This window comes from Protopterus annectens, chromosome 9.part0 (genome assembly GCF_019279795.1).
Source record: "Protopterus annectens isolate FY-2018-M chromosome 9.part0, PAN1.0, whole genome shotgun sequence".
Lineage (NCBI taxonomy): Eukaryota > Metazoa > Chordata > Ceratodontiformes > Protopteridae > Protopterus > Protopterus annectens.
Genome location: NC_056743.1, coordinates 324,298,141 through 324,320,005, shown reverse-complemented (window position 1 = coordinate 324,320,005; position 21,865 = coordinate 324,298,141). Strand labels below are relative to the sequence as shown.

At 41.0% G+C, this 21,865-nt stretch overlaps 1 protein-coding gene across 1 annotated transcript in view; it reads right to left on the bottom strand.

The window, feature by feature from the left end:
• The window catches only part of ATP2A3 (ATPase sarcoplasmic/endoplasmic reticulum Ca2+ transporting 3), a 1,260,930-nt gene that overhangs the window by 701,663 nt on the left and 537,402 nt on the right, over positions 1-21,865 (bottom strand). The window contains exon 6 of the mRNA XM_044082905.1: positions 21,299-21,379. Coding sequence (XP_043938840.1) covers positions 21,299-21,379 — 81 coding nt within the window. The remainder of the gene's footprint in view (positions 1-21,298; positions 21,380-21,865) is intronic.

Sequence of the window (21,865 nt, the reverse complement as noted above, 5' to 3'; positions counted from 1 at the left end):
ATGTCGCCCCTTCCCCGACGTCAGAGCGTCTGGGGTATAAAAGCATCAGCCGACGCTATCTTCCTCAGTTTTTCTTGCCCCAGATGCCAGGTGCCCTCTAAGGAAGGCTAAATTTGGTAGAAATACAAAATATTGCAAACGTGCACAGTAATATAAAACAAATACACCATAATAGATAACCCCAGCTAGCTATAAGAGGGATAAGTACCCAAGTATCACCACAGAGGGGAAGGAGGGAGGGTAAACCTGACTGCAGATGCATACTTATCGGACATCTACATTTATGGTAGGTACAAAACTGTACTATGTCCTTCAAGGATGCATCTGCAGTCCTTACATATGGGTCGAATACCATAGCCAAGCTGGGGGTGGTAGGCTCTAAGAAAATGATGGTGTAGCTAAAATGCCCTGCAGGACTGCCGTAGCAAAGCCTGCTCTGGATCTGGAATACAAGGGCAAATTGTAATGCTTGGAAAATGTATGCACGGAGCTCCATGTAGCAGCTTCTAAAATGTCCTTGGTAGCCACCCCTCTTAAGAAGGCTGTGGTGGTGGCTGTAGCTCTGGTGGAATGAGGTCTGATGTTAGCTGGCACAGCTTTTCCATGATAAGAGTAGCAGAATCGAATGCAATTTCCTATCCATTTTGAAACTGTCTGTTTGGAAATTGCTTTTCCTTGAATGCCTTCAGCATATGCTACCAACAGCAGGTCAGTTTTTCTGAAAGTCTTAGTTCTGTCCAAGTAGTAGCGTAACTGTCTGTGAATGTCCAGGGTATGCAGAAGTTTCTCTCCCTTGTTTTGTGGATTTGGAAAGAAGGTAGGCAGGTGAATAGCTTGCTTCAATGAGACCCTGGATACCACCTTTGGCATGAATGAAGGATTGGTTCTCAAGGAGACTCTGTCCTGATGAAAAATAAGAAATGGTTGTACTGCCATGAGTGCCTGCAATTCAGATACTCTTCTTGCTGAGGTTATGGCCAGAAGGAAGGCGGTCTTCCAAGACAGGAACTGTAACTCTGAAGATGCTGCTGGTTCAAAGGGAGGTAAAGTCAACTTTTCCAACATGAAGTTAAGGTCCCATGTAGGCACTGGTGGTTTTCTTGGAGGATTGATGTTTTTAATTCCTCTTAGAAACTGCCTTAGGAGAGGATGAGAGAAGACAGGTGGATCAGTATTGTATTCTGCTGAAATTGCTGAAGCATGAATTTTTATGGAAGAGTAAGAAAGGCCATTATGGAGCATGTCTGCCAAGTATTCCAGGATATGTGCCATGCTCATCACTGTGGCATCTAGGCCCCTTTGCGGTGCTCCAAGTGTGGAATCTTTTCCATTTTGCTGAATATGTCTTTCTCGTGGAAGGTCTGCGAGCTTCCATGATGATATCCCTTTATTCTCTTGGATAGCTTTTCCTGGTGAGGAGTCAAGGTATTCTCCAGGCTGTCAGCTGCAGGGTTTTCAGGCTGGAGTGCAGAGTTTTGTAATTGTGCTAGGTCAGGAGGAGTGTCCATAGTGGTACAGGCCACAGTTTTGTGTGTGACAGGCTCCGTAACAGTGGGTACCAGTGCTGCCTTGGCCAGTCCGGGGCTATTAGAATCACTTTTGGCTGCTCTGTCTTGATTTTCAGTAAGACCTTGGTCATTAGTGGGAATGGTGGAAATGCATACACTGTTAGAGTATTCCAACTGAAAGAGGGGGCGTCCACCTTCCATGCTTGTGGGTGGTATGTCCTTGTGCAGAATTTCTTCAGCTGATGATTGTGGTGGGAGGCAAAAAGATCTATGTCCGGCCTCCCCCATGATTGTGTTATCTGAAGGAAGATGTCTGGGTGCAGCATCCATTCGTGTGGGTCCATGGTATTTTTGCTTAGGCTGTCCGCCAGTATATTGTCTTTTCCTGGCACAAACTGGGATTGCAGCTCTATATTGAGTTTTAGGGAAAGTTCCCAAAGATTCATTGCTAGTCTGCAAAGAGGGTAGGAATGGGTACCTCCTTGCTTGTTTATGTACCACATAACTGTGGTATTGTCTGTCCTTATTAGCAGGTGGCCTTGATGTAGAAAGAGCTTGAAGGCCTCGATTGCATGAATCACTGCCAGCATTTCCTTTTGGTTTATGTGTATGCGCAATTCTTTCTGAGACCATAGACCTTGGATGCATCTGTCCTCCATATGTGCTCCCCATCCATGGTCTGAAGCGTCCGAGGTAATGGTTTGGCTGGTTACTGGTTTGCTGAAAGGCAGGCCCCTGTTTGACTGGCTTGCTTGGGCCCACCACAAGAATTCCTTTTGAAGGCATGGAATGAGTGGTATCAAAGCTTCTAGGCTGTGATTGTGCTGAGACCATAAACTCCTTAGGTACCATTGTAGTTTTCTCATATGCAGCCTTGCTTGTGGAATCAGAAGAATGCACGATGCCATGTAACCCAGGGCCTGCAGGATTTTCCTTGCAGTCATCTGAGTTTGTTTCGTTAGATTTTTGAAGTAATCCGGTAGTTGTCTTTGTTTTTCTTCTGTGAGAAAAGCCATTTGGGTGGTTGTATCTAGTTCCACACCCAGAAAAGTTATTCTTTGGGATGGCACAAGTCTTGACTTGTGAATGTTGACTGTGTATCCCAAGGCCTGCAGTAGGCGGATGGCATAATTCAAATGTTTTTCCAAAGTTTGTTGGCTGTCCGCTTGTATAAGGCAGCCGTCCAGATACAGGTATATTTGAATCCCCTGAAGTCTGCAGTGTGCAATTACTGATGCCAGGCATTTCGTGAATACTCTGGGCGCAGTAGATAAGCCAAAGGGCAATGCTGAGAATTGATAATGCTCTGAACTTGCAAGAAATCTGAGATGTCTTCTGCAACTTTGTCTGATAGGGACATGCAGGTATGCCTCCTTGAGGTCTAGAGTTACCAGCCAAGACCCCTTGCCCAGCATGGGAAGGAGTTGCTGTAGGGTCAGCATTTTGAATTTTGGCACAATGAGATAAGTATTCAGTGCGGACAAATCGAGAATAGGCCTCCATTGTTTTTCTTTTCTTGGGACAAGGAATAGTCTGGAATAAAATCCTTGGCCTTGTTCTGCGAGAGGAACCTTTTCTATAGCTTTCATTTGCAATAGGTTGGCAATTTGTTTTAAAGCCTCTGCCCTCTGATTTGGTGGCAGGTTTGGCATTTCCTTTCTTTCTGGTAATGTATGGAAATGGAACCTGTATCCTTTGTCTATTATTTGCAGTGTCCATTTGTCCCTTGTAATACTGTGCCAATTTTTGAGAATAAAGACAACTTTCCGCCCAAAGGTGCTTCTAATTGAGCCCTGGTCGGTGGGGTCAAGGTGAAGTCATTGAGTCTGTCCTTGTGCAGCAGTTGTTGGACCTGCACTACCTCTCTGGTTAGGAGGCTGCCATTGACGTCCTCTGTAGGAGCCTCTAGTTTGCCCTCTACCTCTGGCACGCCTGTTCTTGCCTCTTTGAAATCTCTCTTCTGGAAAGGACCAATTCTTAGAAGGCCAATTTCTGCTGAATCTTGGTGGTTGTACCTGGAGGAAATCTTTGACTGTTTGTACAGATTTAGCCTTTTCCTCAAATTTCTTTAAGACCTCTTGAGCAGTGGAGCCAAATAACTTTTGCTTTTCCAGTGGAGCATCCAGAAGCTTAGCCTTAACATGATCTGGCAGAGATGGTTCCTTCAGCCAGGCATGTCTACGTACGACTGCACCTGTTCATTGCTGACCTACATGAAGCTTCTAATGCATCATAACCACACTGCAAGAAATGGTTGCTAACCTGTTATGAATTATGTACCAGATCCTGAAGTGACTTACGATCTAGGGGTTCAGGCGAAGACAGTTTTTTCTGCAATTCATCTAACAAATACTCTTGGTACTGTATCATATGAAATTGACAATTTAAAGCCCTCACAGACAGAGTGGAAGAAGTGTACACTTTTTTACCCCATCTCTCTAAAGCCCTGGACTCCCTTTCAGAGGGGAGTGGATTTTTAGAAGTGGCAGCTGCAACCCTTTTAGGACCCAGGGAAATAGTTTCTGGGTCAGCAGAGTGGGCCTTGTAAAGGAAATGATGCGAGTCTGGGACCCTGTAGTACCTATCGGGTTTAACAGGAGCCGGAGGAAGGGTGTCAGGGGTAGAGCTAGACTCAGAATACACATCATCAATGACACTTAAAACAGGAGGAATAGCCAAAGGTCTATGCTGAGGTAAATGAAGAAAAGTCCTTAATCTCTTCCTGGAATCGGAGAATTCCTGGCCCTGCCATTGGAAATGCTCTCTCATGGAGTGAAGGGTCTCCCCAAAGGACAGCTCTTCAGGAGGGGAGGCAGAGGGAATAGATTCCTTTGAATCAGAATACTCGTAGGCCGTGAAGGCCTCCTCCTGGTAATCTGATAGAGCAGAGCCATCAGAGGCCTCATCAGAGGACTGAGGTTCAGCAGACTCAACCCTGGGCCTTTTGTCTAGTGGGGGTTGAGAGCCCCTGTCCGGATGAGGCTGAGAGCCCCTAATTAAGGAAATAAGGTCCTCAGCCAAACTTAGTATCTGAGAACCTGTAGTGGATCCCTGAGAAATAGACTTGGGAGGCAGCGTTTTTTGTTGCTTAGCAGTTTAGCCCTAGTGAAAGCTTTTACGGACTTGGATGCAGGGGGCCTGGCTGCCCCACGTGCTGGAGTAGTTTTGTCTAGGGGAATGGTGTCGGTAGGTTCCTGAACACCGATTTCCGAGGGTAATTCAATAACCGACTCAAGGCCTCCAGGACCGAGGCTGTCGGTTGAGCGGTTTCTACGGACGGAAGTACCAAGGACTCTGTTTCAGCAGAGACCAAGACACTTGCGGCAGGCCTAGGAGCGGTTTCAGCCGAAACCACGGTCCGCGTGTGTCGGTCCTTGTCCTTCCGTTTCTTGGTTAAATGAGAAGTCGGAGTCTCCGACGGCATTTTATAAGAGAAACTAGCCCCAAAAAATTCCTCTGCAAACTCCGACCAACGCCTAAGAGTGCGTCGATTAAAGGAGGCACAAGCAGAACAGGCCGAGACATCGTGGTCTGGGCCTAGGCAGGGGAGGCAGTAGGAATGGAAATCCTTATGAGGTATTTGTTTCCCACAAGTCAAGCAATTATTAACTTTAAGCATTTGATCTGACATCGGCTGAGGCAAGAAAGAGTCCCCAACGGGGTACTTAGCTTTTTGAAGTCTTCGGTAGCTGAAGTTACAGGAGCTGGCCGACCGGCACTTGCGAACTGCTTCTGCTTCGGGCACCACGCGGCAAGAAAGACTGAGGAAGATGGCGTCGGCTGACGCTTTTATACCCCAGGCGCTCTGACGTCAGGGAAGGGGCGACATCAGCCGACGCCAGACCCAGACTTTGGAATCCGGCCGACCGAAGGGCTACCTGAGGCAGGACAACCCATATGTAAGGACTGCAGATGCATCCTTGAAGGACATTTGGTAATACTACTCACCCACTCTGAAACGAAGGTACTGCTTGCAACTTTCCCGGATAGGAATGTGGAGATATGCCTCAGATTCAAGGTTACCAGACAGAAATCCTTTTCTAGCAGTGGTAGTAACTGATGCAGAGTGAGCATTTTGAACTTTGGAATCACTAGAAAGGAGCTCAGAATGGAAAGATCCAGGATAGGACACCAGGTGCCTTCTTTTTCTGGAACTAGGAAAAGCCTGAAATAGAAGCCCTGGCCTACCTGATAAGCAGGAACAGATTCTATTGCTCCCAGATGAGACAGACACAAAATTTGTTTTTTTACTTCTGCCCTTTGGTTTGGAGGGACGTCCGGGAATCCCTTGGTAGCTGGAAAGATGCAGAAAGAAAACCTGTGCCCTACGGACACCACCCATTTGTCGTCCATGACAGTGGCCCAGACATATGCAAAAAGGGCCAACCTTCCTCCTAAAGGACTCTCCCAGTGAGCAAGAACAGGCAGAAGTTGCAAATAATCATTAAGATTGTTTTGACTGAGATGCAGGCTTGGAGCTTCCCCCTTTAGAAGTGGAAGTCTGCCAAGGCCTAGACCTTTGAGGGGTAGCCCCCTGCCCCCTAGAAGACTTGTAACCTCTAGTCCTGGAACGGATCTTGCTGCTGGTAAAAGGAAAGGTCCAACTCTTGGAAGGGTAATTCCTGCTAAGGCGGGGGAAGGGTGAACTTGCAGAAAATCCTTAACAGTTTGCATGGACTTGGCCTTATCCTCCATCTCCTTCAGTACCTCCTCTGCTTTGCTGCCAAAAAGACTGTCTTTATGCAAAGGTACATCCAAAAGCTTAGCCTTGACAGGTTCTGGAAGAGGCTGTTCTCTGAGCCAAGCGTGCCATCTAATAACAGATCCAGTAGCCATAGCCCTGCTGGAGGCCTCAGGGATATCAAAAGCACAATGCAAGGAATGCTTATTGACCAGACTGGCGGAAATCAGTAAATCCTGCATGTCTTTACTCTCAGCCAAAAAAGATACACTTGCTATCCTAGACTTAACAGATTCCAAGGTGTGCTGCTAGTACTTTACCATATGAAATAGACAATTAGTAGCCCTAATAGCTAGGGTGGCAGAAGTATAAAACCTTCTTGCCCCACCTATCTAGGTTCCTAGACTCCCTGTCAGAAGGAACAGGATTCCTGATAACAGTGGCATTAACTCCTTTAGGGCCCCGAGAATTAACCTCTGGATCCGCCAACGGATTCCTGAAAAGAAACATATGAGAATCAGGAACTCTGTAGTACCAGTCAGGTTTCCTGGGAGCAGGGGGAACCGAATTTGGAGACGAGGAATTTTCCAGAAAAACATCAACAACTTCCAACATGGGGGGGGGGGGATAGCAAGAGGCTTATGCGGAGGTAAATCCAGAAATTCCCAAATCAGTTTCTTGGATTGGGGATAATCCTGACTTTCCCATTTAAAATGTTCTCTGAGGGTATTTAAAGTATCAACAAAAGAGAAATCCTCTGGAGGAGAGGCCATAGGGATGGACGCCTCTGCATCCGAATCCTCAAAATGAGAAAAAGCCTGAGAAAATTCCTCTATCAGCAGAACTGTTGGAAGAATCCGATCCTGAGCAGGACAAAACCTCAGGAGAAACATCCTTACTCCTTTTAGAAGGAGGAGGCTGAGAACCCCTAATAAGTGTCAGCAAATCATTAGCCATTTTAACCATTTGGGATTGAGGGGAATGAGAAGCAGCTGGAGCCTGCCTTTTCACAGGCTTACGAATGGAAGATTTACTGGCAAGCCTGAAGGACTTAGGAGGGCTGGCAACAGCCGAAGTTGCCGCAGAGGTTGAAATTGAAGTTTGCTGTCAGACCATAAAACAGAGGCCTCTGACACCAGAGTCTGCTTAGCAGCTCCAGCTCAAGAGGCGACCGGTGACAGGTCGGAAGTCAAAACCGAGGCCGAAGGCCTAAGGGGCTCAGATTCAAGCAAGGCCTGCAGTTGTACATCTGCGGACTGCAAAGGTGTCTCACTGGCTACCGCATGACTGACTACCAACTTAACCTCATCAGAGGACTTAACTTTCTGAGGCCTGTCGCGGTCCTTACCCTTGCGTTTCTTCAGAACATCCGAAGCCTGAAGACCAGTGGACGCCATACCAACGAACTCAGACCAAACTCTAAAATGCCTAGCCAAAATCTTAGCCCGACGACGGATAGTACGCGGATTAAAGGAGGCATAGAGATCACACTTGGGAACGTTTTGGTCAAGGCCTAAACAAATAATGCAGTAGGAATGAAAATCTCTATGGGGAATCTGCTTTCCAAAGGTAAGGCAATTAACTTTTTCTGACATTCGTTAAGGCAAGAAAAGAGGATCCCCAACGGGGTACTTAGCTGTAGTAGACCAACTCTTGTAGCTGAAGAAACCAACCAGGGTAAACTGCCGACTGGCACTCGTAGATGAAAAGCTTCTGCTTCGGGCTCCACGGCAAGAAAGACTGAGAAAGTGATGTCAGCTGCCTCTTTTTGTATCGGACACCCTGACGTCCTTTACAACCGACGGCATTTTTACTACCTTTGGTATTCCGGCCGACTGAGGGCTACCGGGAGCCTGATAATCCATCTGTTAGGACTGCAACAGTGAAACACGAACATCTGCACTTTGTTCCACTAATTTAAAAAAAAAAAAAAAAAAAATTAAAAAAAAAAAAGTCAGTCATGCCCTTACTCCACAGCTTCTGAAAATGCAGGTTTTCTGATGCTGGTATTTCTCATCTGGCATAAGAAACCTTCCATGCTATTCATCGCAAACATACCATGAAGTTAAGCACATGTATCATAATTTCTTGCTGCCAGGCTGTTATTCACACAAGTGCAACAAATGTACACATTTTAAAATAATCAACAATCAGACTGATTACTGTACAAAAGTGATTGTGCAATCATTAGCCACACCTCAGGGGACACAGAATATTCATAAATGAATCACTGTCCACCATCCACACAACCTCTAAGGAAGAAAAATTGAGAGTTTGCACTGTAGTAATTGATACATGCAGGACCAAAAGATGCTCCATTACCTCAGCATGCAACTAAATGTCTGAACATGCTACCAGATAAAAGACATACTGTATAAACCATATACAAAGAAAACAAAAATCATAGGCAAAAGAGATACAACCTTTCCAAAAAACGATCTCTAGATTTTCTTATCCTTTTATTTTTAACATTTTAGACATTTTGTATCGATAATAATTACTACATTTTACCCTGTCCTGTCCTATCCCAGTGAAGCATTTTTCCTTGCATACCCCCCTTCCCCCCGTATCAATATGTCTTGGGCCTATTAGTTCCTCTGTAATGAGCAGTCAACCATGGATGTTGCTTTGTGCCTTTGCTTGAATCCTGGGAATAACAGCATTTTTATTATGGTCCTAACTCTGACCGTGGTGGCTAACATGATCACCTAGGTCACTGTTGAGCATCCTATGCCCTTACTTTGACTGCACATGCCTTCATTCAAAAGCAACTAAGGGCACCAACACCAGCTTGAGAAAGTCAAGCCCATGTCCTCAGCCCTAGACGTTTGTCTTGTGCAAGTCTCTGCTTGCAGTGTCAATATGCTGACCAGAATCACTTTCTGCTTCCTCCCAGGATGGAGAGTTGGGGTCAAATGCTCACTCCAGTCATGTCCCTAACCCAGCTCTTTCAGTGCATAAGCTGCTAGTCACACTCAGGTTTGTCCATGTCACAGTTAGGGCTGTATCCCTCAACAGCTTATGGACAGACTCCCCCACACAGTGGCATTTTTCCATGTCATTCAGAAAACATTTGCTGTCTGATAACTGGGTAGGTTGACTAGTCAGAAATCTCTCTTGTGCCACGATCCAAGCACAAGTATGTAGAAACAAATGAAAAGCATTACAAAGAAGGTAACAGATGTTCACTATGCAATCAAAATATTAAAAGATGCAACATGAGTATGCAATAAAAATTTGCATCAGAACACAAATATAATGCTATAGGCATTTACAGCAAGACCTGACAGCATATCACAAATCCAAACAACTTACACAACTTGTACACATCACAAGTGCACTATAGGATAAAAGTACAGGTACTACTTTTAATCTACTCTGAACTAATAATAGAGGAAAAGGAGAAAACAGCAGAATGAGCAGGAAAAAAAAAACACTCATTATCTTTAAAGCATTTACAAATCAGAGCCATTAATGTGTTTACTGAGTGTGGATCTGAATTCAACTAGGGTTTCTTTGTTCCTAGCCAAGTGTAGGAAAGGCTCTTTCACCTGAAAACAGTTTTAAAAGGCAGTTTATGAAGGGAGATGTCCATTTGGGAAAGTCTAAGGGAATATGTTAGTTCTCGAATGCTGAGAGTTTTTTTCTAGGGGAGGGCATAACCCTCTTAGTACTTTGAACAAGATGCACATCAGGAAGTTAATTTTGTCAATTTTAGGAAACAATTTTATTTTCTGCAGAAGATAGTGGTAAGCTCAAGAATCTGCAAGGAGAAGAAATCTACAGATTGTATTTTGTCTAGTCTGCAGTCATTTAGCACTGTAGGAAGAATGGAAATTCAAAAATAAGCCATATTCCAAGTTTAGAAAAGAGAATGCTTTTAGCCAGGGCAACCCCTGCTTGACAGGGGCACAAGAAAATAATTTTCTTGGGTGGCAAAGCCAGGGTACCTTTTTGGCTAGGCTTGTATAGGCCCTAGGGCCAATAGCCTAGTATCTACCTGTGAACCTATGAATTCTAGCTTGGGGAGTCATGAAGAGGGAAATTATACAGCAAAGTTTGATTTGAGAAATGTTATTAGTAATTATGGCTGTGTGGGTAAAAAACACGATTCAGCAATCAAGGATAAAAACCCGGGCATTTGTACTCTAATACATGGTATGTTTTGTCAAGTATAGTGAAAGAAGGTAAATGGGGAAGTTTGAGACAGAATGAGAAGACCTGGATAGCTTTTCCGTTTAGTTTTTTCTGAATTTTCAGAAATTTATTTGAGGTAGCTCAATGCTGGAGTTTGGAGAAGGATAGCTGAATTTAGGTTTGGAGAGTTGTTGGGGATGTATTAGCTTGCAAAAACAGTACGTTAGCTGCATAGAGTATAATGTCCTCTTTGGGAAGGTACTCTGGGAGATCATTAATGAACAAGAACAGTAAAGGGCATAAAACAAAAGCTTGTGGGATATCTGTTGTAAGCGTGCTAATGCTAGAAGCACGACTATTAGAATGACCATGAAATATTTTTTTCTCCAAATAGCTGTAAAACCAATTACCTCTATTTTGACCAAAGTTAATTTGGTTAGCTTACATAACAGCAAGTTAGTCAACAGTTTTGAAAGCCCCAGTCATATCTAATAAGATGACAGCAATTACAAGGCCATCTTTGACATTACAGTAGATGGCATTAACCACTGTAAGGGGAGCTGAAGTAGTGCTAAACTAGTTTCTAAAGCCATGTTGACTTGTCAGAAAGAAGGGAATAGCCATCTGTGTTTTAAATTTCTTAGAGTTTTTCAAAAATTTTAGCAAGGGTGGAAAAAGAACGAAAGTCCTTGTAAGATTTAGGGGAAGACACTTTGGAAAGAGAAATAACTCAAGAATGTTTAAAAGCAGTGGAGAAAATACTAGTGTAAACAACCTTGACTGGCTGCAAAAATTAAAGAGGTTTTACAATATCATCTGCACACTAATGAAAGCAGGGTGACGTTTAGTGATTCCAGATGAAGACTGCTGCCTTTTTACATACATTTCTTGTTTCCTTAGAAGATACATATCTGAAGTGGGGAGTCTTTGTTTTCCTGATACAGTCCTTGGACTTTTTTTCCCTTGTTGCTGTGCTGCCTGCAGGTTTGACACATGGAGCATAATGATATTGAGTTGGATTTTCATCCAGAGACGAGGACAACTGTTTTACCGGCTTGGGATTCCCTCAAGCATTGTACAGAGAATCCTTTATTGACTCTGGAATTGACTAACCAAGCAAATGCTTTACCAACTACTCCTAATGGTGAGAATGTCATTGAGTTTAATAGACTTTGTAAAATGTTTCAAGATGATTTATATCAGCTACAAAGACTAGCATGGCAGAGATTGCATTTAGAGGCATGTATACATTTCAAAATAGTGCCTAGAGGCATGCGTGTTTTTTGTATGCCTTCCTATGGGGACAGTCATCCCATGTTATTGAGAAAATGGCAGGATCTCAATATACAACTGGGCTTCAGTTATATTAATCTGTTAGAGTATTTTTCTCCTCTAGAAGTTGAGCTAAGAAATAAGATAGACTCACAATATAAAGTCATCATTGAACGTTTCAAGACTGAGTACTTTACTAACAGACTAGATTCTCTTTGGACTCAGGTCCATTCATTTAGTGAAAGACTGAAGATTGTTAAGCATAAAAAACTTATACTGGATGCTAATGATTTTGCCCATGGTCAAGTCTTTTTATGGCCCAGAACTGAAAATGCACGAACACAGAGTATACCTAATAATGGATCTCAAAGTAATGCCTCAAGTTCTTCACCGGCTTTAACTGCCATCTCCAGCACTGAAGCCACCTCGGCTCGTTCTGTTCCATCTACGGTTAACAAAATGGCAAATATAGCATCAGTGTCCAACAATCTTGCTTCTATTCTTGTTAATGATGTCAGTTTGGACAGTGGTACACCCCCTCCCAATCAACAGGCAGCTAAAGCATTTTTACTAGCAGGTGCTAAACCGAAGGACACATCTTCTGCTAGTAATTGTTTTTTACCTTTCCCGGTCAAGCAACAGCCAGGATGGAGAGGTCGGTCGAACAGCAGAGGACCGAGGAAAAGAAAGGGTTCCGAAGAAAAGTATACAAATACAAGGAAACAAAGAAACTGAACTCTTTAGTATGTAATATATCTGATTGTTTTTTCTGAATCAGATCTTTCTTTATTGGAGAAAGGTCTCAATTTTATTCCTTCTCAAGTTAGTTTTTTGAGTGATGTTCTAATAGATTTGAGGTTATTTTGTCGCAATGTTTCTTTGAAGATTTTGTTTAAAAACAACAGTGCTTTAGATACTAAAACCCTAAAGAATTTCTTCAGAGTTAAAAGCAGTTTCACTCCTCTCATGCCACACAATGTAGAGAGTTTTTTAAAAATGTGTGAGAAGGATTTTTATGAATGGTTTGGATCTAAAAAGAAAAGGTGTTGTTTCTTTAATGTCAGCAAAGATGAACAGAAGTCTATCCAATCCTTGAAGAATAATAGCCATATTATTGTTAAGCCAGCTGACAAGGGTGGGGCAGTGGTTGTCATGAATTCCTTAGAATATTCTGACACTATGAACAGTATGTTAACAGATGATAAGGTTTATGAAATAATCACTAGAGAAAGGGTTAATAAAATTGTTAAAATGTTACATAATGATCTTTATGACCTTTTGATGTGTGGTCAGATAAGCTTGAGTTATATGAGTATTTTTTAATAGAATTTCCTACCATTCCCATAATCAAAGGTCTACCTGAAATACACAAAGGTATTAAACCAGTACCAATGAGACCCATAGTCTCTGGTGAACGATGGATAACCTCCACTATCTCATCCTTTGTGGAAGGGCTATTACGACCCCTGGTGGATGGCATTCCTGTTATTCTGAAAGATTCATATCAACTTATTGAGTTTTTCAAAGGATTTGAGTTAGACAAAAGGGGAACAGTTCTGTTATTAGTAACCATGGATGTCAAGAATCTTTTCACTAGTATTCCCAATGACTTGGGGCTTCAGGCCATCAGAGAGATCCTTGTTACCAATTCAGGTTATTGTAGCAATAGACAAATTCTGATCAACTGTCTTCTTGAATTGATACTTGACAACAATGTCTTCCTATTTCAGGACCAGCTATATTTGCAAAAATGGGGGGTTGCCATGGGCACCCCCTGTGCGAATAGTTACACTAACCTTGTAGTCTACAATTGGGAGCTTAACTATTTGTTTAAACATGCAGATTATAACAAAATAAGAATGTACAAGAGGTTTGTTGATGACATTCTTTTTTTATGGGAGGGCACAGAAGTAGAATGTTTGAATTTCATTACAGAATTAGAAGCCACTACTACATTCTTAAGGTTTACAGCTGAAATATCCCCACATCGGGCACACTTTTTGGATCTAACGTTGGAACTGAATGGCAATAGGATCGATACTTCATTATATAGGAAACCCACCTGGAGGAACACACTTTTACGTTTTGAAAGTATGCACCCCAGGTTTACATTCAAAGGGATAGTTTTAAGTCAAATGTATAGAATATGCAGAATATGCAGTGATAGGAATATTTTATATTCAGAACTTAGTAAATTGGAAGTTTTGTTTAAAGAAAGAGGTTATCCCCCTAAGTTAGTAAATGAATGCAAGCAGGAAGTCATCTTGAAAGTGCTGGATAGAATAGGTGAAATTGATTTTGTTGGGAATATTCCTTCATTCCATACAATGAAAAGTGATAAATTCACTGATAAATTGAGTTACGTCACTAAATATACCAGTGATGTTGTTATTCTCAATAAAATTATCAGTAGAAATTGGAATGTTTTGATTATGGACTCGTTTACTAGGACAATTGTGGGTGATTATCCCAGGTTTAGCTATAAGACCTGTCATAATTTGAAACAAACATTATGTCTAGAACAGACTCCTTCACTAAACAACAGTCTTAGTGACCTGCAGGGAACCTTCCCATGTGGACATTGTCACATGTGTCCATACATATCTAAAAATGTCTGTTTTTCACATCCTGAAGGATTCTTTACTTTTATACCTAGATTTCATAGTGATTGCAATAGTATAAATTTAATCTATTTAGCAACGTGCGACTTCTGTGAAGTCTTCTATGTAGGTCTCACGAAGAGGAGACTTCGTGACAGGGTTTATAACCACTGCTACGATATTAAGAAAGGACATGAAAGTAATGCCCTAGCTAAACATATAGTAGAACACAATACACATAGGTTTAGTTTTATGGTTCTGGAGGTATTGGCCATTAATAAGAGGGAAGGAGATAATATGAACCAGTTGGCCGTCAGGGAACTCAAATGGATACTTACATTGAAAGCGCATATATACCCTGGTATTAATCAGTCTGTATCTGCCATACATCTCATGACATCCGGCCTGAGGTTTCTTCTACGTCTCTAGCCTCTTTATTTCTCCTTTCATGTGGGCTGAGAAAAGATTGGTTCAGTTTTTTAACTAATAATATGTTTTGTGTACCTGCCACACGTTTTTGTTAGATTCAGTACACATTTTTTTAGTACATCTGTATGTATTCTAGAAATTTGGTGTTAGTTTTTTACAAGGTTTGTGCGTTTTTTCTTGAACTCACACCTTGGTCACACTTCATTCTCATTCACATCTCAAAAGTCATCAGTATTTTAGTTTCAGTTTTTTCTTTTCTTTTTTTCTGCTTTTGATATTGACACAATGTGTTTTATGACTTTATTGAATCTGATGGTCGTTTTTCTGGCCACAATTGTATTACAGTTGTTGGCCCTTTACCTCCACTCCTTATGTTAGTACTATAGTTAGATCTAGCCTTCTGCCTGATTTTTTGTATGTTGTTTTTACATTTGTTTAGGCTATATAGCAGATCACATGTCCTCTGAGGACTATGACATTGAAAGCAGTCATACACTGCTCTGCATGGCATTCTCAGTATCTAGTTTTGACAGAGGCGAAAATTGCTTTACTCTGGTTGATAATTCCTTTTCGATTAAAAATCCCTTGGTTCTGCATACATCCAACTTAGTTATTATATGCATCACATGGGAGTTTCAATACATGATGTTCCAGAAATGTTCCATGCATGGTAGTTAATCGACCTTTGTTATTTTATATATATATTTTTTGTAGTGTATCAGCTCATTTCCATCACTTTTTATATCAATTCTGATTTTTTTTGTTGTATTCAATTTGCGTCTTCTGCATTCCGTACTTGATGTAGCTTCCTAAAAATTTTTTTGCGTGTAGAAACACTGCTCTCCCCGTCCAACCTAATTTTATATGAAGGGGCATTCCCATTTAGGGTTTCAATTTGGTTTGTGTTATAATATGTTACATAACCCTTACTGGTCAGAGTACACATGCGGTGTATCAGTCAGTAATGTGCTCTTATCGCTTGGACAGTGATAAGCTTAGGCAAATGACTTGTACCCTAGCAGGGCTCAATGGTTTTCTGACAGGGTTTGTTCCATGGGCGCATGTCCGTGGAGGCAGAGCGTTCCCCTAACAAATAGATGCTGCTTCTATTTTACACTTTAATGCTTTATCCTGATGTTGTAGTTGAGTTGTTTGGTCTACTTAGCATTAGCGTAGACAATGAAGTTTGGATACACATGGAAGTTGATGGTATTGTGTCAGCAGAGAGTCGCTTTTGTGAATAGGCTGACAGTTATATGATTCACCACCCTTCATGTTTGTACACAGTATAGGTGAGTAAGCTGCTTTTAACATTTGGACTATTGTCCGTCCCACTGCACCACCTATATATCCTGGAACAATTTTGATCGCAGGATAGTTTTATGTATAGTACATTTGTATTTTTGTAATATTGTTCTAGGGATTAATTGTGACAAGTAGCAACTTTAGAATAAGTTGGAGATCACGCTTTAGATGCATTTTTAAACCGGAACATGGTTTTGTTTATGTTGTATTCTGTTTTGTTTGCAATTTTTATATTATTATATAGTGTTGTGAGATAATCGCTCTGGTCAGCTCATACAGCTATACAGGGATAGGCTTCGCTGATCTGTTTAATGCTGTTTGGCAACGGCGTTTATGTTTTAGTTTTATATTGTTTTTTATACTGGTTTTTTAATACTGTTTCTTTAAAAAGAATATGGAGGGAATGCTAATGAGTCAACAATTATTCAATTATTGTCTAATTTTCTGGTTTGAGCGCCAAAAGATTTTGTATATAAGCATGTCTGTTTTATAGTTTTATTACACCTGAAGAAGCATAGTATAGCTACGTGAAAGCGCTTGTGTTCCTGTTTCCAATAAAGAAGGTTTTATATTCAGTGAGAACTTTCGTGTGGTGACTCCTGTGGATTCTGTATTACCAACTTACACAACTTGTACACATCACAAGTGCACTATAGGATAAAAGTACAGGTACTACTTTTAATCTACTCTGAACTAATAATAGAGGAAAAGGAGAAAACAGCAGAATGAGCAGGAAAAAAAAACACTCGTTATCTTTAAAGCATTTACAAATCAGAGCCATTAATGTGTTTACTGAGTGTGGATCTGAATTCAACTAGGGTTTCTTTGTTCCTAGCCAAATGTAGGAAAGGCTCTTTCACCTGAAAACAGTTTTAAAAGGCAGTTTATGAAGGGAGATGTCCATTTGGGAAAGTCTAAGGGAATATGTTAGTTCTCGAATGCTGAGAGTTTTTTTCTAGGGGAGGGCATAACCCTCTTAGTACTTTGAACAAGATGCACATCAGGAAGTTAATTTTGTCAATTTTAGGAAACAATTTTATTTTCTGCAGAAGATAGTGGTAAGCTCAAGAATCTGCAAGGAGAAGAAATCTACAGATTGTATTTTGTCTAGTCTGCAGTCATTTAGCACTGTAGGAAGAATGGAAATTCAAAAATAAGCCATATTCCAAGTTTAGAAAAGAGAATGCTTTTAGCCAGGGCAACCCCTGCTTGACAGGGGCACAAGAAAATAATTTTCTTGGGTGGCGAAAGCCAGGGTACCTTTTTGGCTAGGCTTGTATAGGCCCTAGGGCCAATAGCCTAGTATCTACCTGTGAACCTATGAATTCTAGCTTGGGGAGTCATGAAGAGGGAAATTATACAGCAAAGTTTGATTTGAGAAATGTTATTAGTAATTATGGCTGTGTGGGTAAAAAACACGATTCAGCAATCAAGGATAAAAACCCGGGCATTTGTACTCTAATACATGGTATGTTTTGTCAAGTATAGTGAAAGAAGGTAAATGGGGAAGTTTGAGACAGAATGAGAAGACCTGGATAGCTTTTCCGTTTAGTTTTTTCTGAATTTTCAGAAATTTATTTGAGGTAGCTCAATGCTGGAGTTTGGAGAAGGATAGCTGAATTTAGGTTTGGAGAGTTGTTGGGGATGTATTAGCTTGCAAAAACAGTACGTTAGCTGCATAGAGTATAATGTCCTCTTTGGGAAGGTACTCTGGGAGATCATTAATGAACAAGAACAGTAAAGGGCATAAAACAAAAGCTTGTGGGATATCTGTTGTAAGCGTGCTAATGCTAGAAGCACGACTATTAGAATGACCATGAAATATCAACAGTTTTGAAAGCCCCAGTCATATCTAATAAGATGACAGCAATTACAAGGCCATCTTTGACATTACAGTAGATGGCATTAACCACTGTAAAGTAGTGCTAAACTAGTTTCTAAAGCCATGTTGACTTGTCAGAAAGAAGGGAATAGCCATCTGTGTTTTAAATTTCTTAGAGTTTTTCAAAAATTTTAGCAAGGGTGGAAAAAGAACGAAAGTCCTTGTAAGATTTAGGGGAAGACACTTTGGAAAGAGAAATAACTCAAGAATGTTTAAAAGCAGTGGAGAAAATACTAGTGTAAACAACCTTGACTGGCTGCAAAAATTAAAGAGGTTTTACAATATCATCTGCACACTAATGAAAGCAGGGTGACGTTTAGTGATTCCAGATGAAGACTGCTGCCTTTTACATACATTTCTTGTTTCCTTAGAAGATACACATCTGAAGTGGGAGGCTGCAGCATACTCAGACACAGGGTTATTAGCTGTGGAACATGACCCATTAGCTTGAAAGGAGTTTGTGATGCTGTCAGTGGAGGAAAGTAACAATTTACATTCTTCTGTATTACTGTGAGAATGACTTGCTCCCAAGGGAGGGTGAGAGGCTGGATAGCTACTCTATGACATGTTTTATCTCCTTCCAGAATTGTTCAGGGTTGCCAGTATCTGATGACTGCTTGTTTCTTGGGTAGAGGGCTTTGGCAAACTCTGCAGCCAGTCAAGCTTGTTTCTCAGTGAAGCCTGTAACTCCTTTTTTTTTATTTCCAGCTTTTAACACACACACACAGCTCCTTATGGCATCCAGACATTTTTTTGGATCTTGGTTCCTTAACAGAGTGACTTAAACGTTAAAAATGAAAAGTACTATAAAAGGGGAAGTTAAGTAACAAAATAACTCAGATTATTACATTACTGAGAGAAATGTTATACACACAAACACACTCTACGTCCACCTGCAATACTCTCTACTAGTAACATTGCTACTAATTAGGTTTGTTTTTCTTTCGGCTTTTCCCAGTTAGGGGTCACTCCGGTCCGCTAATGATTGGCAGTCCATTTTTATGGTGCCGAGGTGCCAGCCCGACACCCAACCTTCAACGAAGGCACGCCCATTCAGGCATGTCTTTCGAGCGCCACTCGACCACGGGGAGGACATGCAGACTCCACACAGACGGCGCTCCAACAGCAAATCAAACGGGAGAACCTCTTGCTGTGAGGCGACAATGCTACTGCTGCACATTGCTACTAATTATAAAAAGGTGAAATATTTCCTCATGTACTTACTTCCAAAACCAAGTGACTTAAATACTACTGCATGGCATCAGGTGAAACCTTAAATGTTGCTGAAGGAATCCGTTATTGATATTTACACTAAGTTGCAAATCTTGAAAGATAGTCAGTGTTAATATTGCTGTATGCTCCTATTTCTGCAAATATCTGTCAACATGCACTCAGAGGAATTTCTTGCTGCCATGGGAAAGCTTACTTCTGGTTAAAAACTGTTCTGACAGTAGTTATTCAGAATCTGTATAATCTGTCTGAGACAAATATTTTGGGTATTGCACATTATAATATTGATAAATCTGCAAATGTACTGTCACTGTAAAGAACACTTTTTTATTACCATGTTTGTACCATTTTAACAGCTTTTATTGCTCACAATATATTTACAATTGCCTTCTGCCTGTAACTTAAGTTTGATTTTAAGGATACATTTATGATGGGTAGATGTGTAACATTTCACAGCACAAAGTTGTTAATGAGTTAAGCTCAAGTTATTTTGATGCAGGTCAGTTTGCTTCTGTTCCCAGGATGACCAAGCTAAATCTCTTTCAAGAACTTTCTAATGTCTTGTGAAAACCAGTGGCATACCTGCCCCCCAAATCTTTTCCTAACAGAAGGGTAAAGGAGTCCTGAAGAGAAGTGAGGGTCTTACTAAATATTAACACTACAAGTGGATCAATAGCGCAATATATAGGAGTCCAGTCTGCTGTTGAGCAGTAACATAGCTAGGACGGGGCAAGAGGGGCAACTGTCCAGAGTATAAAGTGCTGGGAGCCTGATCAGCTGATATCGATCTCTCTTCAGTACAATACTTTTAAAAAACATTATTGTATCTGCAGTCAGACCGGAGCACTGTAGCTCTCTGTGCAAGGTATAAATTGTAGCAGCTGTTTGCTGTACTTTATTTAAAAAAAAAAAAAAGAAAAATTTTTTTTAAAAGTAAAACATGAGCGCTGCAGCTCTCCGTGCAGACTGTATAAACTGCTTGCTGCAGTTTAAGAGAAGACATTTTAATAAAAAAAACTTGGAAGGCTGGGTGCAGGGCACAGAAATGGGGCCTGAATGGTTGGGGTGGGAGGTGTCATACATCTGGCCACCTGGTTAGTATGCCAGTAGAAGGAACATCCATGGTTTTTTGCTCTTCAATGGAATAGCAGGGGGAGGTGTAGATCTAACTAATAAGCCGATCACTTATAAAGTAGCTTACTTATTGTACTGCAATTTTTTTTTGCTTTGTTTTTGCTCTTCAGTTTAACAGCTGATGGGGTATAGCACTGGTTGATCCAGGTACACTTCTGTTGAGAAAGTCCTTAAGAGTGGCATTAATGTGCTCTGGGAAGGAAGGATAACGGTCTTGAATGACGAAAAGGAAAGGGTAGGACAACGGTTGCCAACAGAGATGGGCAAAATACAGATATATGTGCAACAGTGGGCCATATCTGACATTACAAGGTCAAGTGTAGAATGGTTACTAGTTTGAAAGTTGGGTCTGGATGGTCGTTTAACTAGTTGTTCTAGGTTAAAATGTACAAAGGGTTTGATTGAGCTTGCCTTGCTTCAAGGCTCAAAGTATTGAAATTAAAGTCACCAAGTATAATACTGTTTTTTTACAAGCCTTTGGGGAAGATTTATAACAGTATATTACTAATCATGAAAGTAAACGAAGATGTAGTTAAATGGAATAGTCAACTGAGTACAGCTATCAGAATGACGTTGGTTAGGATCCAGGTTGGGATACTACCATTTGTTTCATTAGAACTGGAATAATTAATGTGTTAATACCATATCCCTCATTATTCTGAAGTCTAAGAATTGGTAACCACTTGAAAGAATGCTGAGACCCCCAGATATTCAAGTGATGACAATCATAAGATTTTAATAGCTCAGTTTCAATTTTCCAAGTCTGCAACCCTCACACAATTATGCAGCAATCATGACTAAAGCTGGCTATACAGTGTCAGGCAGACTAAGACCATACTATCAAAGCTTCTAAAATGGCATTATCTAATAAGCTCACAAGGCACTCCAGGATTACAAATGCAGTTGATGTGGCTTTGGACTACAGTACCAATCAACTTAAGTAATGTATTACAATTTCATGCCATCTACCATCATTTTACTGTTTACTACAGTAAAAGACATGCCTAGTAAAGATGGTTTTCCCCATGGATGTGCATGTGCTTGTAACTTTTGCCCTTGTGTATAATTTTTCCTAAGGTATCATCTCTTCAAGCAATCAACAAGCAAAACGCTGTCTTACCAGTAAGGATGGACTGATCCACTCTCAGTGTTGTTGATCGAATATTAATTATTCTGATGTCAGCTGGTACTTTATCCCCAACTGAAAAGGAAAACAAGACATATGATTTATTTTAATTAGGATGTAGGTAACCGTGACAGCACTATACTAGACATGGAATACATCTTCCTCTACAGTGCGGTCAATGAACATTCCATTTCAAACTTACCCTTACAAAGTATGAATCCAATTTAGTAACAGACTGCAATACAATTTTCAAACTACATCTGATGCAGATGCAGTTTACAGAAAACAATGAGACTCCATTGTTCCACAAAGTCTACTTAGGGAACAAATTAAACACGGAATGAAATGGGGCCCCTTTGAAATCATTGCTTCCCTTACCACTAAGCTTACAAATAAAACCAGCAAATAATTCATTCAAGTTTAAACTATTTACCCTATACTTCACACCTGATGGATGACATGCTCTGCAACAGTAACAGTGTCTCTCCCAATACAAAGTTCTCTCAACTAAAATTAAGCACATTTTTAGACATCAAATACAGTTTTGCTTCACCTCACCAG